The sequence below is a fragment of the Dendrobium catenatum genome, unplaced genomic scaffold (assembly GCF_001605985.2).
Source record: "Dendrobium catenatum unplaced genomic scaffold, ASM160598v2 fragScaff_scaffold_740, whole genome shotgun sequence".
NCBI lineage: Eukaryota > Viridiplantae > Streptophyta > Magnoliopsida > Asparagales > Orchidaceae > Dendrobium > Dendrobium catenatum.
Genome location: NW_021319202.1, coordinates 372,361 through 398,265, shown reverse-complemented (window position 1 = coordinate 398,265; position 25,905 = coordinate 372,361). Strand labels below are relative to the sequence as shown.

General features: G+C 36.9%; 1 protein-coding gene across 1 annotated transcript in view; it reads right to left on the bottom strand.

The window, feature by feature from the left end:
- Positions 1 to 3,981: 3,981 nt before the first annotated feature.
- The window catches only part of LOC110110234 (probable N-acetyl-gamma-glutamyl-phosphate reductase, chloroplastic), a 34,141-nt gene continuing 12,217 nt past the window's right edge, over positions 3,982 to 25,905 (bottom strand). The window contains exons 8-15 of the mRNA XM_020841615.2: positions 18,556 to 18,675; positions 10,010 to 10,070; positions 9,819 to 9,899; positions 8,727 to 8,806; positions 8,543 to 8,632; positions 4,767 to 4,895; positions 4,565 to 4,679; positions 3,982 to 4,325 (exon numbers count right to left, since the gene is read on the bottom strand). Coding sequence (XP_020697274.1) covers positions 4,572 to 4,679; positions 4,767 to 4,895; positions 8,543 to 8,632; positions 8,727 to 8,806; positions 9,819 to 9,899; positions 10,010 to 10,070; positions 18,556 to 18,675 — 669 coding nt within the window. The 3' untranslated portion in view covers positions 3,982 to 4,325; positions 4,565 to 4,571. The remainder of the gene's footprint in view (positions 4,326 to 4,564; positions 4,680 to 4,766; positions 4,896 to 8,542; positions 8,633 to 8,726; positions 8,807 to 9,818; positions 9,900 to 10,009; positions 10,071 to 18,555; positions 18,676 to 25,905) is intronic.

The window sequence follows — 25,905 nt, the reverse complement described above, 5'->3', positions numbered from 1 at the left end:
ACCTATGAGCATGATAAGAATGGATCCTGTTGAGTTAGCTTTATCAAATGTAAAACAAGTAAAGAATGTAGCATTTCGCCTTGGAAAAGATGATAAGGCTAAACAAGGTGCAAGTAACCCGCACCAAGTAAAGAAGCTGAGCGGTATGTCCAATCAAATTATATTTTTTTGTGCTACAAACTTCTTTCACCTTCCATCTGCTCCTCTATCATATGACCATGCAAAGCTAATATTCTTAATAGCTAGGGTGAATGTTTAAAGTCTGTCTAGTTGCCTATTTTATTTGAGATTTGGGTACAATTTAAAATAAAATTCGCCAAATAATTTATAAGCAATTTGAAATCCTACCTAAAATAAATCATGAATTTTGTAGGAATTGATAAATTTTTGCTCAATTTTAAAATTCATCAAATTCCGATAACAATGAGATAAAAGAAAATTACTTCAATATTATTTATTAAATCTCTCAAATATTCTATAATACAACCAAAAAGTCCAGCGTTTTAATATATTGGATTAGGAACTAAAATAACAAAATAGGTCTATCATAAAAATAAATAAAAAATAGTAAATAAAAAAAGGTCTATCATCAATAGTTACTAAAATCTAATTAAATTTTGCTTAAACATAATGTATTAAATTCATATTTACTAAAATCCTTCCTTGCCCAAACATGCCCATAGCGTGTTTTTAATTTTTATACTTTGCTTCAACTTGTTGGCTTTGTGTATACTTTGATTGAGTAGCTAAATGTTTATTTTGTTGGTTGGTAAAACTTTTCTATTTTTTATTTCGTTGGAATAATAAATGCATGCATTGACATAATATAGGTTCCTTTAACACAACTGTCTTACTATTTTTTAAAATAAATTTTAGCACATAAATTTTAAAGTAAAAAAATATTTGTATTAAAAAATTATTTCAGCTAAAAAGTTATTCCAAACAAATCCTTGTTTATACTTCACTACTTTATGCTTGCATTAATTATATTTATTTTGGGGAACACCCGATTTGGCTACTTTTTCAACGTAAAATTAATTATTCTATGTGGATACGGACGTTGTCCGAAGACGAATCAGAACGTGTCACGTCATTGTTTTGTTAAGTACCGCGACTGTGTACTAGGCGACGTGGGGCGTTCTGATTCACCTCCGGACGGCCCGATACAGGAGCAAAACACTTGAATAAATTATGTTGAAACATAATTATATGAGCACTTGGAATCTTAGAGTTGATTGAGAATAAATTTGAGAATTCTCTTCGACTCAATTCTAGCGCTCACACATTAAAAAAAAAAAACACCTAAAATCATCTGTGCAGTACTTAAACAAGATCGTTTACTCTGAGATTTTACGCAAATTTAATTACAAATCTAAAATCATCTGTGCTGTACATAAACAAGATCGTTTACTCTGAGGTTTTACGCAATTTTAATTACAAATTTATATTGGCTATGAAATTCTCGTTGTGCGTGACAGAAATTCTCGTCGTGCCTGACAGAGCTACATAAGATAAATCTGGATGTTGTTGCGAGAATCGAGATGCATTTTAATTGATTATTCATATATTATATTTATTTTAAAATAAATTTAAAAATGATAATACTTATTCTCCTTAAATTTTAATAAGAATTGTCGCGTTTAGGAACATTCACAGTGGTTGAGAGATAAAGAGCTTAACATCTTAACTTTGAACGAAAATCCAGCACACATATAGATATAAGAGAGGGGTGTGAGAGTCATAAGAGACCATAATTTTTATGTGCAAAACTCCGAAAATCTTGGAAATTGTATGGGCAATTAGCAAACTGGAAAATTGTATAAGAACCCACTGTTGGAGTTGTACTATATACAGGAGCTGTTTGCTTCCACTTTGCCCGTATGTTTTATTTGGAATTGGCGGATCCATAATCACATGAAATATACAATTGAGCATACATGTATATAAAATAAATAATAATAAACATCCGAATAGACTTAAAATTACCTACTTGACTTACAAATTAATTCATATAACTTTCTTTTATGATTCATTCCAAAACTATTGCTCTAATACCACAAAAGCTTCTCATAACCCAACCCGATCAGGACATGTCCTATCATGTTGAGCTGTGACAGACAAATCTCAATATCTAATTTTGAAGTATTTCATATTTTATTCTAATATTCATTTTAAATAATTTACATACAACATAGCTATTAAAACATCCAAATATTGAAAATAAACTCATCAACAAGATTTCTTTCAATTCATTAAAATGTATATACACAACAATACAAGACTACAAATAGAAATTATAAAATTGAATGATAAACTAGTCATGATTGTACAAAATCAATAAAAGAAATACATATAAACTTTGATCAGTCCTGAACTGCTAATCCGTAAGCTCCTTCCCTTTATTAGAGCCTAAAAACATAAGCAAAACTACAATGAGCTACAATAGCTTAACAGGCCACACAAAGTGATCTAAAGTTTTAAAATTCTTTTATTAAATATTTTACTTAATATTTAAAATTAATTAAATGCAATATAATAAATTACTATACTGAGAATATAATACTAGCATAATAATTATCTAATTATAAAAAATAATACTAAGTAGAAGAATAAATTGCAATTTATATCATATAGCAGTTCATATCATATTCCTCGGACCCAGATAGAATCTCAAAGGATTCTTGCCCCTTATGATTATCTTTTTTTCTTATAACACCAGAACATGACCCATAGACACTAGAATATTCTTTTACACATATAGAATCTCAAAAGATTCTAATTCCTTACGACTCCTAACATGTATTATTTAATCACACAGACACAAGGGGTGTCAATTTCGGGTTACGGCCCGGGTTCAGGTCAAACCCGAAACTGACCTGGCACTATTTAGGTCAAACCGAACCTGACCCATTTTTGCAAACGGGTTGATTTTCCGGACTCGAACCTGACCCACTTCGGGTCCAAGTCAACCCGACCCGACCCGACCCGAATGACTCAATGCCAACAAAAATTTGCAACTTTTCGAATCCAAAATGGGTCAATCTCCGCTTTTCGGGTCAAAAACATGTCAAAACGGGTCAATCAAGTTGTCGGGTCAAAAACAAATTTGCAGATTAAACCCAAACTCAACCCAATTTTTTAAAAAAGTTGAATTGTTGAACCCGAAACCGACCCATTTCGGGTCAACCCAAACCTAAAATTTTCGATTCAGGTCCAATATTGAAGTCATTTAAGTGCATTTATTAAGTCAATTTAAGTGTCTTAATGATGTCTGAATTAATCAGTCTTAGGCTCTTTAAATTTGTCTCGTCGAATCGCTCGATATATATATATATATATATATATATATATATAGAGAGAGAGAGAGAGAGAGAGAGAGAGAGAGAGAGAGAGTTCATTTGGTCAAATTAATGCTTTGAGCCTTCAAATATGCTTCAGTCCCTTGATTTGAGCCCATATTAGCTTGTTTTGGACCGATTTGTATCATTGGATTCGCCTTGTCGAGACATTCAATTTGACTATAAGTTTGTTGAAATTGGAGTTGGTCCTGAATTTAATTTAGAAAATTACGGACTCATATAAGCTTCGAGATTCATACTTGATCAAGATGATTTTTTGTGACGTATCAAGTATATTGTCATCTTTATATTATAACAATTTGATGATTACATATATTTTGTCACGATCCTAATAAATATAATTTTAGATTCTTTAATTAGTCAAATTGACCCCCATGATAAGAACAATACAACTTCCCTGTATCTGTTGTTTAATGCTGTAAGATTTTCCCACACTAACAAAGCAAATACTTTAATCGTGGTCTTAGAGCCTAAAAACTAAACTCAAACAGAGAAAATAGCTTACTTACTTAAGTTAGTTGGACTACAACACTGCAGCAATGTGGTACGCTGCTGCAATATAAGCCTAGCAAATAGCTAAAGTTAAATAGAAAACAAGCGTTAGTTATTTCCTCGCAAGCTGTAAAACAAATACAAGGTGTAACATGAATAATATTATCATCAAATGACAAACTCTGAAACTGCTTAAATAGAAGTCCCACAAAAGTTTCAATTCATTCTTTCCCCTATCCAAACTTAGACCAGCATAAACTACCTGTAATAAGTCCACACTCAAGAACCATGGAAACTTTCATCACTTGATGCGAATTCGGCATAACAAAACTACTTTGATAATGTTATTATTTATAACAAAAAATACAACATGATACAGGCTTAACAAAGCAGTTCACAGGAGAAAACCTCGACGAAGGTATCCTTCATGTTGGTAAAAATGTTGTTAGGAACTCCATTTTTGCTACCTTCAGCCTGGAGCATAATTTTAAAACGAAGCCATTAAAATACTTTGATTAAAGTTTCGTTTGGGATGGCTTTTTTGTTTATTCTTAAAGCAACTTTTTAGTACAAAAATTAAAAATTTTATACTAAAAAGGTGTTTTAAGAAACAATAAGAAAGTCGTCCCAAACGAAGCCTAAAAAAGAAAAAAAAAAAAAAACAGCTAAGGAATTGAAATCAAGATCACAGAATTTCATAATGATTTACCCACAAATAAGCTAAGGAAACAGAGGTTGCTGCTGCAAGCCGAGGTTTTCAGGATACCCCATCATAAGATTTAGGTTTTGTAGTGCTTGACCTGATGCTCCTTTAACTAGATTATCAATCTGCCAAAAAAGTGGGAGAGAAATAATTTAAAAAAAATGGTTGGTATGTTGATCTAACGATAACATAAAGCTCAAGAGTTCATATACCACAGAGATTATAATGGCTCTTCCTGGAATCCGATCTGGGAAAACATTCATAAAGCAGTAATTCGAACCCCGGACATTCCGAGTGTGAGGCACTGCTCCCTTTTGTAGTAGCTTAACAAAATCTTCACCCTGCGAGCAGAGAAAACCATATAACAATAAGAACAAAACTAAAAGGTGTTGATGGATTTCTTTTGTCATAGACCTTGAAGGCCTTATATGAACGCATAAAACAAATATTCCGGTCGACGCCTTGACCGTATATCTGCTTGATAATTCGCCCTCATTCTACGTATATAATTGACGGCTAGCCTTAATCGAAAGTTCTCTCTCATTATCGGGAGGGATAATTAACTATAGGGGCTTGCGCCTATAGGAAACCAGAACTCAGATCATAAAGTCCTCGCAAAAATGAGGGTGAAATTTCTGGGTAGTGTCTTATCTACAAACTCATCTGCCTTCCAAAAATTTACCCCTGAACTTAATCCGTTAAAACTCCCCAAAAAAAAAGCGGGTGAAGCCGGGGCCAAATTTTCGGAGCCCACAAAAGGAGAAGATAAGCAAGCCGCAGTCATTTTGTGTTATATTGTAAACATATTCATATGCATCAACACCAAGCCTTCATTAAATAGTATCAGAAATGTACAAGATGAAAATAAGAATAGGAGAATCTAATAACGTTTAGAAGTCCTTGGAAAAAATAGGATTGCGTTTGATTTGTTAGGATGCCACTCCCACTATAAACAATTGAATAATACAGCACTATATAATAGAAAAGAATTTAAGAAAGAAATATCATGATTAATTAGAACAAAGAGTACTTGATCTACTTTAGTTTTCGATTGGTGAGTTATCAAATGAATTTTGCAGCTTATAGCCTTATATTCAATTGGTACTAACCACATTTATGTAGCTTTAAATAAAGCAAGTTAAAATTCTTAGAAGCTGAAATAAAGTGTTTGATGTATGAGGGCAATATGGTGTCATCCAAATCAGTGAGTTAGAGGATACATACAACATAGTTTTGTAGTCTTCTTATGTGGGATACATACAACATATATTCAGTATTAGATATACTCAAATGAAAGCCTTTAGACTCTAAAGTTGACATATGTAATTCAAGTTTACCTTCAACTCCCTCTCTAGTCTTATCAATAAGAAGAATATCATCAGAAAAAAGCATACACCAAGTACAACCTCTTGCAAATGACTAGTGAGAACATCCATGACTAAAGCAAAAGGATATGGGCTTAAGGCTGATCCTTGATGTAATCCAACTAAAATAGGAAAATACTTGGTCAAAACCACCTTGTGTTTAAACACAAGTAACAACTCCTACATACATATCCTTAACGACTTGAATATAAGCATTATTAACCCCTTTCTTATGTAGAACTCTCCATAGCACTTTTCTTAGAACTTTATCATATGCTTTCTCTAAATTAATAAAAATCTTATGTAAATCCTCCTTATTCTCTCTATACTTCCCCATCAAACCTCTCAATAAATGTATAGCTTCCATAGTAAACCTACCTAGAATGAATCCAATTTGATTTTGAGAAACATTGGTGTCACACTGCAACCTATGCTCCATAACTCTCTCCCATAGTTTTAAAGTAAGACAAATTAACTTAATTCCTCTATAATTCGCACAATCTTGTGCATCACCTTCACTATTAAAATTAGGAATAAACATACTCATTCTCCACTCATCTGACATCTATTTAGTCTTAAAAATAATATTAAAAAGTTTAGTAAGCTAAGAAATTCCTTCATCTCCTAAGCATTTCCACACCTCTATTGGGATATCATCAGGTCCAACAGCTTTTCCACGCTTCATTTTCTTTAAAGCCTCTTTAGCTTTGATTTTACTAATACACCGATAAAAACAAAAAACTTTACTTTCATTTAGAGTGCTAAGATCATTGAATTCAATTGCATTCTCATAATCTTCGTTAAAAAGTTTAGTAAAATATCTCATCCACCTTTTGTTGAATATCATTTTCTAATAAAAATACTTTTTGATCCTTAATGCAATTCACTTGAGCTAAATCCTTACTACTCCTATCTCTTTGTTTAACTAACTTATACATATATCTTTCGCTCTCCTTAGTATATCTATTATATAAATCATTAAAAGCTAAAAACTTTGCATTGTAAATCACTTTCTTAACTTCTTACGGGCATTTTTATATCTTTCTCAATTATCAAAGTTTTTACAGCTAAACCAATTTTTATAACAAATCTTCATACATTTTATCTTTTTTACATGTTTTGATTTCACCACCAACTATTTTTACTATTAGTAGTTTTTCCTTTTAATAGTCCAAGCACATCTTTTGTAACATTCTTAATATCACTAGCTCCTTTTTACCACATAAAATAAGCTTCTCATGCACAGAAAAAATCTTAAGATCTAGAATCTTACTCTCAAAAATATTTTTGTTAATATTCCTTAAATGACCCATCTATTCTTAGAACAACAATTTACTTTATTTTTAATATTATGCCCCTTAATCTTAAAGTCCAAAACTAATAAACGAAAATATTCGGATCATCATATGGGGGCATTAGCACACTACCAAACTTCAATCTCATTACTAAAGAATTAAATAATAGCAGAAATTGATCATGCAAGTCAAGAAATTTTTTTTTAGCTTTAGGTTTTCTTCAATACCTTAAAAAGATCAAGTGATACAAAAATGCTATAGATTTAAGTACCTTAGATCTTAACATGAATATAGAGGATAATAGTATTTTTATATTTAAACCTGAGTAATTAAAGGAGAAATACGATAGGTAGAACTATTTAAAAGAATAAATCTTGAAGACAGAAATTTATATAGACCAGCTATATAAATGCAAATATTCAAAAATAAATGTCACTTATTACCAAGTGTGGAAGAAAGAGAATGTTAAGACGGATGCATGGTAAACCTAGAAAGGATAAAGCAAAAAACAATTATATTGGAAGGGAAAAACCAGTGTGATGTGATGAGATTGAAACAGAAAAGATCGAAGTAAAAACTATTAGAAGTTGCGCAAAAAGTGTTGTGAAAACAAAAGTTAGCTAGTCATACAGGTCTAAATCACAATAATGCAAATAGATAAACTTTAGCAAAAAAAATAGTGCTTTCGAAAGACATTGTGTCTTATGAGAATCAATGAAAGTTAGCTAGTCATATAGGTCTAAATCGTGCGCCCGAACGTATTATATAGACCTTAGGTGGGTATACGCTTTGGATAATTACTTTAAATATAGCAAAGAGGGAATCCTTCCATTAAATAAGGAAATATCAGAAGAGAAAAAATGATCATTTGATCTCCTTTAATTTCTGCATAAACCTTAAGAAATTTTTTTTATATTATTCTTTATGACTTTTAATAAATAGAGTGAAGTATCCAAAGTGTAGAAAATTTTAGATGGTCGGATGAATTTAACACCCATTCTGCATGCACAACCAACTCCTAATGCATAAAATTAAGCAACACCATTCCAAAATGATCATAAACCATAGTAATGCAAATAGATAAACTTTAGAAAGAATTTATAGCTTTTGAAAGAAATTGAATTTTATAAGAATCAATGAAAGAGACCTCAGCGGGCTCAAATCATAAAGTAACAACATCTTCGCAATTTAAGAGTAAAATAGCATGCATCAGTTCTTACATTGACAGGAGCCTCAGACACAGGGAACGCCATTTTCACAAAACATGCCTTAAATAGAATATTCAAGTTGAAAAGATCACTAATCAATAAAAAAAAACAACACAAATACCTCATAAGCGGCCATTAAGTGTTGATACAAGTCATCATGAGTTACCCCAACTGACATTTCCACATAAATGGTAGATTGCATTCCACGGCTCTGTTAAAAACAGATAAAATAATAAGAAGGCTTTTAAGAGAACATAACTAGATAAAATAATAATAATAAAGATAAATCTGAATTGTATACTTACCATTGGTATCAAATGAGGAGTGAAGCTGACCGATACATTAGAATGTGAAGCATCTGAAAGTCCTTGTTCAATTTCTGGAACTGATATTATGAAAGAATGAGTCCATTAATACCCTTCCCAACATAGGTCATATATTATCATAGAGATATTCCATATTAGAAAATTAGTAATGAGTATATATTGTCAAAAAAATATAATGTATTTTCTTAAGAAGGCTACTTTGGTTAAGGCTACATTTGGGATAGCTTTTTTGCTACTTCTTAAAACAGTTTTCTAGTACAAAATTAAATTTTTTTACTAGAAAACTGTTTTAAGAAGCAGCAAAAAAATTGTCCCAAATGAAGCCTAAATCTTCTACTTCCATTAGAATTTTGATAAATTTGTCCAACCATGCCTCCTTAATATTGCATTGAATGTTTATAATGTTATGTTTACCAAAATTTTGGCTTGATAAATGGATTGAAGGTTTCTTTATTCTATCACTTCAAAGAGTTCTTTTACATTGCTAGAAACAAATCTCAAAATATTACTAATTTAGGTCAGCATATTTAATAGAAATTGACTTCATGTTCATCTAGTTGATGTTCTATCATCAACAAAGTCCATCCATCAGACACTTTTTATACACCTACTTCGTTGCTTTTAAAGGCAAGTTTAATGTGCAGTCTATGTATAATTTCTTAATGAATGAAGGTATTACTTCTTGCACTCATTGTATTTAAAATGCAATCCTCCTTAGATTCTTGTTCATATGTGGATAGTTTATATGAGCAACATGCCAAATTTATCTCTACAAGGGCATTCTCAACTCTCATATTTGTTCTTAGTTGACGTTGATATAAGTCATCTGATATTTGTTACTTTTTCTCTTAGTGATTCTTTTCACTTTATTGTACTCTTTGTAGCTACTTTTTTATCCTTTAAGAAATGCTCTTCCCAGCTTTTTCACTAAAAAAAAGCTCTGTAAATGATTGAAATATATACTTGCTGCAAGCAAATAAAACATTTATAAAGTAAAATAAATGCTGTCAAACTTTTTTTTTTCTTTTATCAAGGAAAGAAGAGAATTTTGAAAGTTTCATAAGGAAATACCATGTCTATGCTTAGAAATTCCATATGCATGCATGCCTTCAGAAATTTCTGCATATAGGTTGGTTTCCTTAGCCCCCCTTCCTTCATTGACACGGTTTTTAAAATAATTCAAATGGCAGTAAATAGCCCCAATTTACAACACACTTTAAACATGTATGGAGTTGATATAAATGAAAGGGATGTCTCCAAACCTGCTCCACTGACACCAGATTTTGCATCGATGATAATATTTTTTAATTCAATTAAGTGAGCCTGCAACAAGAGTAAGATTGTTAGTAACTTACTTCATTTCGTTGCACTTATTTCTACACTATCTCAACTAAGATACCGAATCATGGAGATGTAAATATGCAAGCTAAAAACCCCACTAACATTTCTGCACTGCCCCACAACAACAACTATAACATCAAGCCTTTATCCCACCACATGGGGTCGACAACATGAATCTTTTTTCTTCATTATGTCATATTAAGAATCAAATTCTCATTTAAATCTAACAAAAAAGGTCATTACTAATACTTTCTAACCAAGTCTTTTTAGATCTACATCTATCTTTCTTAACATAGGTCATATCTAATATATCTTACTCTCCTAACTTGCTTATCGAAAGGCCGATGTTTTATGTGAGTCCAAATCATATAAGGTGAATCTCTAATATTTTCTGCCACTGGAGCTACTCCAACCTTGCGTAAATAATAGTTTTACATTCTATCTCTAAGTGTAAAGCCACTCATCCACCTAAGCATCCTCATCTCTATAACAAATAACTTAATTTTTTGCTTCTCTTTTAATGGCCAATAGTCTACGACATAAAGCATTGAAAGTCTCACTACCAACATATAGAATTTCCGCTTAAATTTGATGGGCACTTTTGTATCACACAATAGGTTGAATGCATTCCTCCACTTAAACCATCCAACTTGATCCCATCTATTTCATAATCATTTTGAACAATAGACCCAATGATGCAACCGAAAACTCCCAAAACAAGTAGGAGACCCTTGGTCACAAAAAGAAAGGAAAATAAATACTAAACTAAGTCTCCACAAAAAATTGAAGACCATAACATATACTAAATACTTCTTTTATCTCATAAAAATATAACGTACCACTTCAAATATTAAGACACAACATAATTTTTGTAAAACAAAACATTACTTTGATAACTTGAGAAGAAAGATACAGATGTTGTCGAACTTGCAGAGAGAAGAAAGAGGTAAGAAGCCGAGACGAAGGAGAGGACAAGCTCTCAAGCTTTCCTAGAAGAAGAGATGAATGGAACAAGCTTGCAAGCTTTTCCAAGAAAGAAACCCGCAGGTTTAGTTCCAAAAATATCTCACCAAAATCCTCCTTTTTTATTACAAAACACCTTATATTTATAGGGGAAATGGGGCAGCAAAACAACCAAAAATATCCTCATTTAAACCATTAAAATAAGGAAAGATAGAAGGCCAAGGAGCTGTCCAGGAACAGCACCCAAAGAGCACAAAGGGGGCCAGCATTCAATCCAGAAATAGGACCCGAACAGCCACACAGAAAACCAGAAAAGGTAGCCAAGGGGGAAGGAACGGAACATGCAGCCAAAGGGAACGGAACAGGCAGCCAAGGGGGAAGGAACGAGCAGCCACAATGGGAATCGAAACAGACAACCACAAGAGGGGAAGGAACAGCCACGGGAAGAAGAACCAGGAAGGGGAAACCGAAGGGCCACAGGGAAAGGGGAAAGAGCAAAAGACTCTCCTCATAATGAACCAAAAAGGGGAACTACCCAACATAATGAGCTGAAAACACAACAACTCAAGCATTAATTGAGCTGATTTTAGTTGAGGACATAAAAGCTCACCAAAATTACAACCCAAAATATTTTGGCCCCCCTTTTGCTTGCATCACCCAAGATATTTAAAATAGATACTCTTTTTAATGACTTGATCGCCCTGAGTCGCAATCACCCTACTAGATCTATTACCGCTAAAATTACAATATGTATTTGGTTATATATCTATTCAAAAGAAAATCTTAAGACTCTATGGTTGACCTTCATAATTCAAGTTTTTCTTCAACTCCCTTTCTAGTCTTATCAACAAGCAGCATACACTAGGGTAGATTCTCTTGCATGTCTAGTAAGAACATCCATGACTAAAGCAAAACAAAATTGGCTTAAAGCTGGTCCTTGAAGTAATCTAACTGAAATAGGAACATACTTGATCAAACTACCTTTTTTTTTTACCTATCCTTAATGACTTGAATAGAAATATTATTAAATCCTTTTCTAGAACTCTAACACCGCTCCACACCTAAAATAAAAACAAAAAATAAGAGCATTGAAGAAAGAAGATGCTAGGTGGCATTAGCATGGCCGTTTGACTATATTAAGAAACTACAAATGGCCGCAGTTGACCATCCAACCCCAACATTCTCCCTTGGAAAAGCACAAAAACATTAGGCTTGCTTAGGGCTATTGTAGCCCTTGATAAGCAAGTGATGGCTAGGTGTGCTATGTTTATGCATCCTCTTTTTTTTTTTGCAAAAGAATGCATAAGTCGATGAGAATGTAGTTGGATAACAACACGGGTCATGCAAGGCTTCATTATTAATGGAGAACATGTGTTGTGTCTGCAACTGACCCAAGCTCCCCTCCCATTGATGAGAAGTAGGGCATCACAAGAAGTGATGTTCTTTGTTTTGCATCAAACTATACTGCATGCTCCACCACTTATGTGGGCCCCAATCAATTTCTATGAGTTTCATTCTTCTGATACTCCCTAGGAGAGATAATTAATGTGTTAACTATTGCATCGCACAAGGTGAAAAATGCCTAATATCTGCCATTATAAGTATAATTAATTGAGATACAAATTTCCAGTGTCACATAAGTTAGGAATTTCTACTAGATAGCATGTGCCACAAAAGATTTAATTTTTCAGGAAATTAAAAGTCATGAATTTTCAGTTTCTGAATGCTACCCTATGCTGAGGTGGCCATGAAAACAAGTTTTTAGTGCCCCTACATGTGTTTTTAGATCATTAAACTTCATTGGAGAATGCTGTTCCATGGTTACGCTCTTCAACATGTGGAATTTCAATATGGCTCACGCAAATTCCCAATGCTTGTTCATAAAGCTCACTCTCACTACGGCAATACAATTACTCAATTTCTGAATGCCTTTGTCACAAATTGCTGATTGCCTACACTTAACTCGCCTCATACCTCCCTTCAGATCACATTACCTTTATTCAAGGGTTTCCTGGTGGCATTTTCAGCATGATTCGACTAGATCAGTTAGCAATCAAAGCATTGTTCCCCCTTCCTTCTAAGATTTTAAGAGTTGTTTGAGGCAAGAAGTGTCTTCCATTCTTTGTGACAATGTCTGTCCACTCCTTTGTTGTCCTCTAATCCCTCCTAAAATTAACCAGCATTCTTCCATAAACAACACTCTGGAAATCAAGATGCACGTCTCTCAACCCTCTTGCATTATTGTGATCGTCCAGCAAACCTCTATGTTGTGCACCTTATCATTTTTTTGTAAAAATTATTTTAAAAATATGATAATTACAAAGATTTTGAGGTCTTAAAATTATTCTTAGTTTAAGAAATTTAGAGAGATAAGTGAAGCAAGCCCATATCTTCTTTGTTTTGCATCCATGCCTCGTGTTGGCAGCTATGATAAAGCTATCATATGTAAGCAAGCCAACTTATCATTTGGTTGGCACCACTACCCATTGCAGGGAATCATTTCAGCAGGATACCTTATTCCATAATAGACCACTTAGCCAATACCTTTTATCCTTTTGTAACTAACTAATATTCCTTAATAAACTATGTAAATATTTCTCTGAAACTGTAATGGATCGAAGGATTCATTTGCCTGTATTGTATTTTCCTCTTGTTCTTCTTTGTTTTCTCCTTCTCGCAGATTACTTACTGGTATCAGAGCTAAAGGCTTAAGAGCCATCTTATTGATCATATCAATGGCGGACAGCCATATTTCCTCATCCTTGCAAGCATCGTCAAACATGGCAACTGCAAGTGACCTCAGTATTTCTGCTCCATTGAAATTTCTTATCTTCAACACCAAGCACAACTTACCAATGACAATCATGCCATATGGAAGCTTCAAGTTCTCAAAATTTTTGTTGTGAATGGCTTCGATGGGTTTATGTCCAGTTCTCAAATTTTCCCTCCAAAACATCTCTCTTCCTCCACTGATGACATCACCCTCAATCCACGTTATCAAATGTGGTAGCTCACCGATCAAAATCTAGTAGCTGCATTATTCTCTACCATCTCACCTTCCATTCTTCCATATGTTCCAACTCTAAAAACAACTCATGAAATATAGGTCACACTTGAAAAACGACTACAACCTACTAATCATTAAAGAGTAATTCAACTTAAGAATGAACTTCATCATATTACCATGAATGACCTCATTGTCAATCAATACTTGGCGCAGATTAAGTCATTGGTGGACAACATAGCAGCAGTCAGATCTCATATAGACACTGAGGACATTATCTTATACATCTTAAACGGCTTGCCCTCAACCTTCAATGCCTTCAAGACTACTATTCGCACATCCTTCTCTCCTACTAGCTTGGACGATCTTTATTCCCTTCTCTGCAGTGAAGAAATAAATATCCAGAATGATCACACCAAAGAAGCCACTATCCCTGCAGATTCCACAACCCTTAATGCATTCAAAGGCTCCTACAGGGTCCCTTCAGCTGATTCCTTCAAGCTAGTCGTGGTCTCTCTTCTGCACCAAAAACCTCCTCAACAAGATACTTCAGCTCTACTGGTCATCCACCTCGCTTCTCCACAGCTCCCAGGATTATTTGCCAAATTTGTGGCAAGGCTGGACGCTCTGCTATCAATTTTTGGCACCGAAGCAATCTACAATATTCTCCACCCAACTTCAACCCACCATGTGGCTTCTTCACACAGCAATAATCTCCTCCTCTAAGTGATTTGTACTTGGATTCGAGTGCTTCTTCCCACCTCACCTCAGATGCTACCCACCTGCAGCAACCTCAACAATATCATGGCACTGATAGTATCTCTATAGCCAATGGTACAGCCCTCCCAATTCAATCAAGCAGTCAAAGTCTTCTTCCATTACCTCATACACCATGTAAGCTCTACCTCCAAAATCTATTTCGTGTACCATCTCTCATCCACAACCTTCTTTCCATTCACAAGATTACATCTGATAACAACTGTTTTATTTGATTTGATGCTTTTGGCTTCATCATAAAAGAAAATTTGACTAATCAACCAATCCTTATTGGTCGGAGTCGTGATGGCCTCTACTCCATTCCATCTCTAACATCTTCAGCTATTCACACTTCTCATTGATCCACATCTCTCTGGCATGCATGGTTGGGACATCCACATCATCAGCTTCTTCATACTTTAGCTAGACAAAACTCTGCTATTTGTATTGCAAGTTCTTCCTCTTTTTTATGTAACTCTTGTAATGTGGCTAAAAGCCATAAACTATCTTTTACTTCAGGTTCAATAAAATCATTTATTCTGTTTTCTCTTATACACTCAGATGTTTGGGGACATGCACATACTTCTTATTTAAATAGCTATAGCTATTATCCTATTTTCACAGATGATTTTTCCCCTTTTTCATGGCTATACCCTATGCATACAAAAGATGATACATTTCTAAAATTTAAACATTTCCTTCATATGGTTCATACTCAATTCAATGTTAAGATTAAAACACTTAGATTAGATGGTGGTGGTGAATACCTATCCAAAGACTTTCAAAATTTTCTATCTACTCATGGCATTCAGCATCAAATGAGTTGTCCTTACACTCATGAGAAAAAAGACATTCCCGAACGAAAACATAGGCATCTCATCAAAACTACTCGCACTTTGCTTCATGCTTCTCAGTTTCCTATCAAATTCTGGATGAAATCTCTTCTTACAGCAAATTATCTCATTAAAAGACTCCCAACCAAAGCTCTTCATCTCGACAATCCCTAGAATCTCCTCCACGGTTACCAACCCTCCTACACTCATCTCAAAACCTTTGGATGTCTTTGTTATCCATGTTTACGACCACTATCCACAAATAAACTCCATCCTTGGTCCTCAACATGCATCTTTCTTGGCTATTTATCTTCTCACAAAGGGTATCGTTGCTTTAATCTCCTTACCTACAAAATACACATATCTTGTTATGTAGTTTTCTATGAAGACACCTTCCCTATCCAACTACTACTACACAAACCGCAACACCCAACCAAACCTCTAATCAGTTACCCCTTACCCTCATCCCAATCTCCACTATACCATCTCTTCCAACTGCCAACTAATACTCCAACTCGACACTTAACCCCTCCTCATAATCAACCTTATGACCTCTCTCTCCTCAACTACTTCAACCTTCAGCACCTCAATTCACAATCCTACCATCTCATCTCCCACCATCTCATCTCCCACCATCTCAAACAAACAACCATAATATTTCCCAAAATCATCCCATTCCCAGTTCCCACCACCCCATGTTAACCAGATAAAAAACAGGACATTTAAAACCAAAGAAACAATTCGACCTCCTTGCCATCACACAGAATTGGCCAGTCCTCCAACTGAATATCTCTAATGCATTTATGATTAGCAAACTACGAGAGGAGGTATACATGAAACAACCACATGGCTTCGTTGATACAGCTCATCCCGATTATGTTTGCAAGCTCCACAAAGCTATATACGAACTTAAATAGGCTCCTAGGCAATGGTTTCAAACATTTACAGATTTTCTGAAAAAAAAACTCTCGGTTTCAATTTTAGTAAATTTGATCCTTCATTGTTGCTCTACTCCAACAACAACATCCAAATTTACATTCTCATTTATGTAGACGATATTCTTATATCGAGCAATAACAATCGCATTCTATCCGATCTCATTAACAAGCTGCAATCCACCTTTTCCCTAAAAGAACATTTGCCTATATTTTTCTTCCTAGGCATTCAAGTTCTCCATACATCAATCGAATATTTCCTAAACCAATCCTAGTACACTCAAGACATTCTACAAGCAGGCAGGTTTTGCAAACTGCAAACCATCCAACACCCCTATGTTTATCAAGCCTCTTAAAGCCGAACGTGGAGTGCTCTATTCCGATCCTTGCCTTATACCACAAAATTGCAGGATCTCTGTAGTATCTTACAATTACTATATCAGACATTGCCTTCGCAACAAACTCAATTTGTCAACATATGCATAATCCAACAAAGCAGAACTTTCAAGCCCTCAAACAACTGCTCCATTACATACAAGGCACTTATCAATTTGGCTTTCCCATCATCAACGGTGATCTGCATTTACGCTTGTTTTCATACTCTGATTGGGCAGTTGACTCAACGGACAGGAAATCCATCACCGGATTTTGCATATTTCTTGGCAACTCACTCGTCTCCTAGTGTGTTAAGAAGCAAGCAACCGTTGCCAAATCATCTACTGAAGCAGAGTATCGCGCCTTAGCGTCAGCCACATCGGACATTAACTAGTTAAGGCGTCTACTAACAAATTTTCAGACTTTGCCCTCCACTCCTACCACTCTATTGTGTGACAACACTTTTGCTCTTACCTTGGCCAACAATCCGATGTTTCATGCTCGAACAAAGCACATTAAAATAAACTACCATTTCATCATAGAATGCATTATCTCCAAGGAAATATCTATCCAACATATTAACATTGTTGATAAACCGACCGATATACTAACCAAACCATTGCCCTTTGCTTGATTAAGCTCACTCAAAGACAAACTCACAATTCAATCCTTGAATCATAAGTTTGTGGGGGCCTGTTAGCAGCTATGATAAAGCTATAATATATAAGCAAGCCAACTTATCACTTGATTGGCTCAGCTACCCATTGTAGGGAATCATTTTAGCAGGATACCACATTCTAGAATAGACCACTTAGCCAATACCTTTTACCCTTCTATAACTAACTAATATTCCTTAATATACAATGTAAATGTTTCTCTGAAACTGTAATGGATCGAGGGATTTATTTCCCCGTATTGTATTTTCCTCCAATTCTTCTCTTGTTCTTCTCTGTTTTCTCCTTCTCACAGATTACTTCACCTCGAACCTCCTTTACCAATGCACCTTAATCTATTACATGTTATATGTTCTTACCTTATGCATTCAATTAACGGAATCTTCATGCAACAAAGGGTAAGACTATACATCAAACCCTCCTCACACACGATATTGGAAATAGCCAAATGCACTTATTGTCCAGCGGCTTTACATCACATTCGGAAAAGTGCTAGTTTTTTTTAACAAGGTTGCAGACAAGCCAAGATGGGTAAAGTGGATAGAAAAATAAATTTGGCCAACAAAGGATACCATCAAGCACTCACAAAACATCATGAGCGAGTCAATTCTTAATGTTTTACTATCCAAAGTAGTGCTGTAAAAAAAAAAAAAAACTCACAATTTTAAGATACGGGCAAGTTGGTTTTATAGGTTTTTTCATGCTAATTATTTAAAAAAGAAATTTCTAAATTCACAAGAAATATATACAACCCCTTAAAATGCGATTTCAGCCCATCATATTTTAACATGATTTTCAGCTCTAGACGAGGCAAAAAAATAAAAAAATAAACATATGAGACTCTTAAAAAAGTAAATCCTAAATAATCATAAAAAAGCCAGCTAAAATTTTAGTAAACAGTATGAGATATGGCTTAAGAAGTCAAACCTTTATTAATGGAACAAGAGGAAGTTGTACGGACGTCGGATAGCAACCAGGATTGGCAACAAGTCGAGCATCCCTGATTTTCTCTCTCCAAACCTCAGTTAAGCCATATATAGCTTCTTTCTAGATTAATCAAGAATAAGTATTGAAAGAATTACACAAAATAAGGAGAGTAACAAAATGCTGGCTGAATTAGTGCTCAAAGAAAAAATGGTACAATATATAACAAGTGAATGCAATTGCTGCAAGAAAGAAACAGAATATAGTGTATTTGAGAATTCAGTAGTAAAAATATATTAATCATTACAAATTCTTTATAATAGAATAACCAATCAAATTATACTTGCCTATATTCCTACAAATTAACATAGACATAATACCATGTAGAATAAACATATATTATTGCTCAATAGAGGAAACAGTTAAGTGTCGGGAGAATTTAAATTGAGATTGACTTTAGTTGGATACGATATCCTGCACATATATATCAAAACAAGAGGTTGACGGCCAACCTAAGATTTTTTTGCAAGTAAAAACCAAAAGCGTTCAACTCAATGGCTAAGCTTGAAGGTGAATAACTGCTAATATTTGTTCAACAAAAATTCCTCATTGGGAAGAAGAGCAAGGGCTTGAAGGAGAATCCTCGTACCTCTTAGAAAAAAGAGTGACTTAGAAGTCATTTAGCTTCCCTTAAAAGGGGATTCTTTTATAGAGGTGAGAATTAAGAATAGTTTAATACTTTTACAAAGAAGAACAATGGATTAAGTAGATGCATCATCTCTGAGATCCGTACGGAGAAGAACAAGTGATTAGTACTTGGTCCTACCGATCGACTGATTGAAAAGTTGGACATTTTTTTTCTATGAGATCTACGACATACAATTTTTTCCCTTACAATGAAGCACAATTGATGAAGCCCTTAGGTTTTAGGTTATATGGTTGAAGAATAAGATTGATTCATAGGAGTGCTAGAGCATTGGTGTTGGGTATGATTTGAGTTAAATAATCTGATATTGATTGACGCCTAAAGATCTATGTTTGATTCTATGACCTGACAGAAGGCCTTCATTTATCTTAAAGTAGTACAATGGATGAGATTTAGAAGCATCATTGTGATAGGAAATACTTGAGTTCGCAAGTAACCCTAAGGAATACTTGAGTCCGCAAGCAATCCTGATCACAATCGGGGTGGAAAACAGCAGGAAAACTGCTGTTTTCAGCAGTGGACAGCAGGATATCACAGGGAAACAGTGAGAACTAGCGAGAAAACTGAGAGAAACTCAAATAAAGACTTGTATTTCAATAGTGGATGAATAGAAATAAGCAATAAACAATTGTTCTTCAATTCAAGAGGAAGAACAACTCTCCAATCTCCGGCAACGCCAAGAGCCCAAGCAAGAAAACCTAGATCTCAAATTCAAGATAATGCCCCCAATTTCCTCCTCCTCCCCTAATTAACAATAATGGATTCCTACAAATTAACTAATCAACCTTTACATTCAAAATTTTCCCTCCCACTCATGCATTAAGCCCAACGTGGGCCCCATTGGATTTCCACCCCCTATCCCGTCGCCTGGCATAGACCTGGACCGGTCCAGCCGGCCCCTCCTGGGCCGGCGTAACATTACTCTCCTCTCAAAAACTCACCTTGTCTTCAATGTGAAAAGAGGAAAATTTCTCCTTCACTCTTTCAAATGGCTCCCAAGTCGCGTCGAAATCAGGGAGGTCCTTCCATCGAATCAGCACTTCCTTATTGCCCCCTTGATCTGATCTTACCCCTATAAGCTCCAGGGGTTCTAGAATCACTTCCCAATCTTCCGTCATTGATGCTAATAACTCTGCGCTAACTGCATGCTCCCCTAGAGCTCTCCTCAACTATGACACATGAAACACCGGATGTATAGTAGCGGAGGGCGGTAGCTTCAGACGATAAGCCACTGCTCCAATCTTCCCCAAGATCAAAAGCAAAACACCTCAAATATGTTTCCAGGCTCCGGTTAACCACTTGTTTGTCCGTCTGTATGTGGATGGTATGCGGTGCTTCTCTTGAGAATTGTGTCATGCATTCTGAAAAGTTCTCTCCAAAATTGACTGAGGAACACTTTGTCTCTATCCAACACAATTGAATCTGGAATCCCGTGTAATCTAACCACTTCCCTGATAAATGCTGCCTCCACTGATACTACGGTGTAAGGGTGTCGTAGGAGGATAAAATGTGCATATTTACTGAGTCGATCCACCATGACTAAGATGACTGTGAATCCTTCTGAGCGGGGTAGGCCGTCGATGAAGTCCATAGACACTTCCTCCCATACTCTGTTTGGAAGTGCTAATGGTTGGAGTAATCCTCTTGGCGCCATTGTCATGTACTTATTCCTCTGGCACACCTCACATTTTGCCACCATCTCCTCAACATCCTTAAACATCCCCCTCCAGTAGAGCTTTGATGCCAACCTCCTATATGTCATATGTACTCCTGAATGACCCCCAACTGCATTACCGTGGAATTCCTGCAATAGGTGAGGAATGTGTACTCATGTTCGTGGAATCACAAACCTTCCCTGGTATAGCAGCCTCTCTCCCTCCAGATAGTACCCTGAATGGCTGCTACTATCCTTCATCAAACCTTCCTTGATCTTCTTCAATTTTTTGTTCTGCATGCTCTCTTCCTTGATGGCCCCCCAATCAACCATCAAGGGTACTGAAACTGCCACCTCTTGAAGTTCCCCCACAAATCTAGATAAGGCATCAGCTACCTTATTCTCCACCCCCGGCCGTACTGGATCTCAAAATCATAGCCTAACAGCTTTGACAACCACCTCTGACGCTCCTTGGTCACCATCCTTTGCTCTAGCAGGTATTTCAAACTCCTATGATCTGTCCGAATAGTGAAATGCCGTCCCAACAGATAAGGGCGTCATTTCTGAATGGCCAAGACTATGGCCATCAGCTCTTTCTCATACACTGATTTCAATATAGCCCTAGTCGATAGCACCTGACTAAAATATGCTAAAGGCCTGTGATTCTGCATCAACACTGCTCCTAAGCCATATCCTGATGCATCGGTCTCCACTATAAAGATCTGACAGAAATCTGGTAGAGCTAACACTGGAGCTGTCATCATAGCTTTTTTTAACCTCTCAAAAGCTTGGGTTGCCGCCTCTCCCCATAGAAAATTGTCCTTCTTCAGTTGCTCAGTTAAGGGACAGGCGATGGTGCTGTATCGCTTCACAAACCTTCTGTAGTATCTAGTCAATCCTAGAAAATCTCTCAATTCTCTTATGTTCCTAGGCATTGGCCATTTCTGCATTGCCTCAATCTTTGACTGGTCGGCCGCCACTCCCTCTTCAGAAACCACATGACCAAAATATTCTACCCTGGACTGGGCGAAACTGCACTTCTTTAAGTTAGCCTTCAGCTGATGGGCTTGTAGGATGCTAAGAACCTCCTTCAAGTGCTCCAAGTGCTCCTTCATTCGGCTGTACACCAAAATGTCATCAAATAATACTAGCACAAACTTCCTCAGATGTTGTCGGAACACTCTATTCATCAAGGACTAAAAAGTAGCAGGAGCGTTAGTGAGCCCAAACGGCATCACCAAAAACTCATAGTGCCCCTCATGCGTTCTGAATGCCATCTTCTGAATGTCCTCCTCCTTCATTCTGATTTGGTGGTAGCCAGACTTCAAGTCCATCTTGCAAAATACTACGGCTCCGTTCAACTCATCTAGTAACTCATCGATCACTGGAATGGAGAATTTATATGGTATTGTCTCCTTGTTTAGCGCTCTGTAATCCACGCAAAACCTCCGGCTCTCATCTTTCTTTTTGACGAGTAAGACAGGACTGGAGAAGGGACTCACGCTAGGTCTGACAATCCCTGCCTCCAACATCTCCCTGATCAGCTTCTCAATTTCATCTTTATGAATCTTGGGATAGCGGTAGGGTCGAACACTAATCGGCGACACCCCATCCTTCAGAAGAATGGCATGCTCCTGCTCACTGGGTGGTGGCAGACCTTGTGGTGGCTGGAACACCTCTTTGAACTATTGTATGAGTGGTTGCATCACCAGTGGAATGTCTCCTTCTTCCCCCACACTGACCCGCTCCAAGCATTGCAACTCCACTAAGTATCCCCCTCCTACCTCCTGTATGGATCTGATCATGGATTTGAGAAATACTCCTGCCCTCGATAGACCTGTATCCCCCTGGATCATCATCCCCTGTCCTTCCACCATCAGTTCTATCCTCAGAGCACCCCAATTGACTTTAGTCCTCCCCCAAAGTCTGAAGCCATTTCATCCCCAAGATGACATCGGTACTCCCCAACACTAAGGGAAGGAAATCCTCCCTCAACTGGATCCCTTGAATGGACAATACCACTCCCCTGCAAACTCCTCTCCCCATCTCCACCTTCCACGTGCCCATCATCAGTCCATATCCTCCCGTGTCAACTAATTTCACTCTTAACCGATGTACAATTTGGTTAGAGATGAAATTGTGTGTGGCCCCACTGTCGATCAACACCACCACCTCCTGATCACCTATTTCACCCCTCACCTTCATGGTGTGATTTGGTGTGAATCCCACCACAGAGTTTAAAGAAACCTCAGCTACGTCCAGAAGTAGCTTCTCTTCTTCTTCCTCCCCTATCCCGCTCTCGCCTCCCTCCTCAGTTTCCTCGTCATCACAGACGGTGAGAACCTGAAGAGTTCGGTCCTTACACCTATGCCCTGGCATATACTTTTTGTCGCATCTGAAGCACAACCACTTAGCCCGCTTCTCTTGGATCTCCTTCTCTGTTAGCTTCTTAAAATTTCCTCTAGGTCCCCCTCCTCCTGTCCTCTCCTTTGGTGCTTCTCGTAGTCCTCTATGGGCAGTTCCTTTGGGAGCTAGGAAGGTAGTCGTCATCTTGTAGGATCCCCCAGAGCTACTGCCGCGAGCTCCCCTCTCCAGGTGCTTCTGGTCCTCCACCAGCTGTGCCAACTCCATGGCCTCTCCCAAGTCGCATGGTCTCATCACCCTGACGGCTGCCCTGATCTCCGGTTTGAGCCCCATCATGAAGTTCTCCTCCAGCACGGTCTCAGAAAGACGAACCAATCTGCTCGCGAGGTACTCAAACCTGTCGCGGTAATCGGCTACCGTCCCCTCCTTTGTCAAGGTAAAGAACTGCTCGTAGAAGTCTCCTCCCCTACTGGTTCGGAAACACTCTGGCAGACAGTCCTTGAACTCCCTCCAGCTTCGAATGGGCCTCCTCATGTCCCGCCACTGGTACCACGCTAATGCTTTCCTTTCCAAACACAGTCCTGCAACTGTCAGTTTCTCATCCTCTGTCAACCCATTGAATGCAAAGTACCGCTCCACCTTGTAGATCCAGCCATGTGCGTCTTCGCCCTCAAAGATGGGAATCTTCAATTTCCTCACCCTCGGATCTCCCCTGTTCCCTCTGACTCCTCCATAACCTCCTATTCCCCGAGGGGGAAAAGCTCCCCAGTGGTCACGACCTTCTCTCTGCCGATCGTATCCCTGCCCTTCCCCATACTCTTCCCTTCTCCTCTCCTCCTCAGCACCTCAACGATAGAACTCATCCCTTCTCCCAAAAAATTCAGCACCCCTTCTCTCATAGCCCATGCTCATCTCCTCCCTAGAAAGCGGTTCTAGCAGAGGCATTCCGTCATTCCCATCAAGGATCTCCACTTCCGTAGTCTCCCTCCCCCTCAATGGGTTCGGGTTCCCGTATCTCCCATTGTGGCCAGTGGCTTCCCTTGCTTCCGATGTCGTCGGATTTGCAATTTGATAGGAAATACTTGAGTTCACAAGTAAACCCTAAGGAATACTTGAATCCGCAAGCAATCCTGATCACAATTGGAGTGGAAAACTGCTGTTTTCAGCAGTGGACAGCAGGATATCACAGGGAAACAGTGAGAACTAGCAAGAAAACTGAGAGAAACTCAAGTAAAGACTTGTACTTCACTAGTAGATGAATAAAAATAAGCAAGATACAATTGTTTTTCAATTCGAGAGGAAGAACAACTCGCCAATCTCCGGCAACGCCAAGAGCCCAAGCAAGAAAACCTAGATCTCAAATTCAAGATAATCCCCCCAATTTCCTCCTCCTCCCCTAATTAACAATAATGGATTCCTACAAATTCCCTAATCAACCCTTACATTCAAAATTTTCCCTCCCACTCATACATTAAGCCCAACGTGGGCCCCATTGGATTTCCGCCCTATCCCGTCGCCTGGCATAGACCTGGACCAGTCCAGCCGGCCCCTCCTGGGCCGGCGTAACACATTGCTCCTTCCCTTGCTCGTATCGACGTATCCTAGAGATTACTGTTAAACTCAGAGAATGGAGAGGAAAAAAGCTTAAAACACTTCTTATATTGATGTGAGTAGAACTCAAACTCATAGTTGGTTCTCAATTTTCTCACATTCTTTCATGTTTTACTTTCAACCATAATCAGTCATTCTTTTAATTACTCAAAAGCTTCAGTTTTCTATTTCAATAAGTACACATACATTTTCTTGAATAATCATCAATAAACAAAAGAAAATATTTAGCTCTGCCATTTGACTCACTTCTTGTAGGACCCCATATATTTGAATGCAAATAATCTAAAATTTCTTTATTCTGAAGTAGTAAAGTTTAGCCTCTTGGATTCATAAAAACTAAAATTGGTAGACTTCTTTTTTCCAAAAAATCCTTATTCCCACAATACTTCTAGGTCTCTTAGACTCACATATCCCAATCTTCCATGCCACAATTTGGTTTTATCAAGATTAAAAGATATGTACACCAAAAACCCTTATCATATTACTATATAGCGTATAGACCCTACTAATACAAATACCTTTCATGATGATCAGAGAATCTTTGCATAACTTCAGACTTTTATAATCACATTTAAAATTGTATCAATAATGTTCTAATTCATCAAGGGAAATCAAATTTCTTCTATGTTCAAGAGTACAACTTACATTCTTGAGCATTCTTTCCATGCCATCATGGACTTTGAGTTGCATAAACCATTCACCTTTTAACTTTGCATACCTTATTTCCAAGATACACTACTACACCTTATTTCATTTAGAGTCTCAAACCAATTCATATTTGGGTAAATACGGTAGCAGCATCCATAGTCTATGATTCATTCCTTTCTTGCGTCTAAATCTGCGATTGACAATACGTCAGCATTATTGTAGCATCTCCTCCATCTCTTACCCTTTCTTAATTCTTGTTCTTCCTCGTCAAGCATTATTTCTTGAAATAGCCTTCTTTATAACAAAGAAACCCTTTCCTTCTTGACTTGGAATATACACTTTGGTTTCCATCTTTTTTATTTTCTGAAAA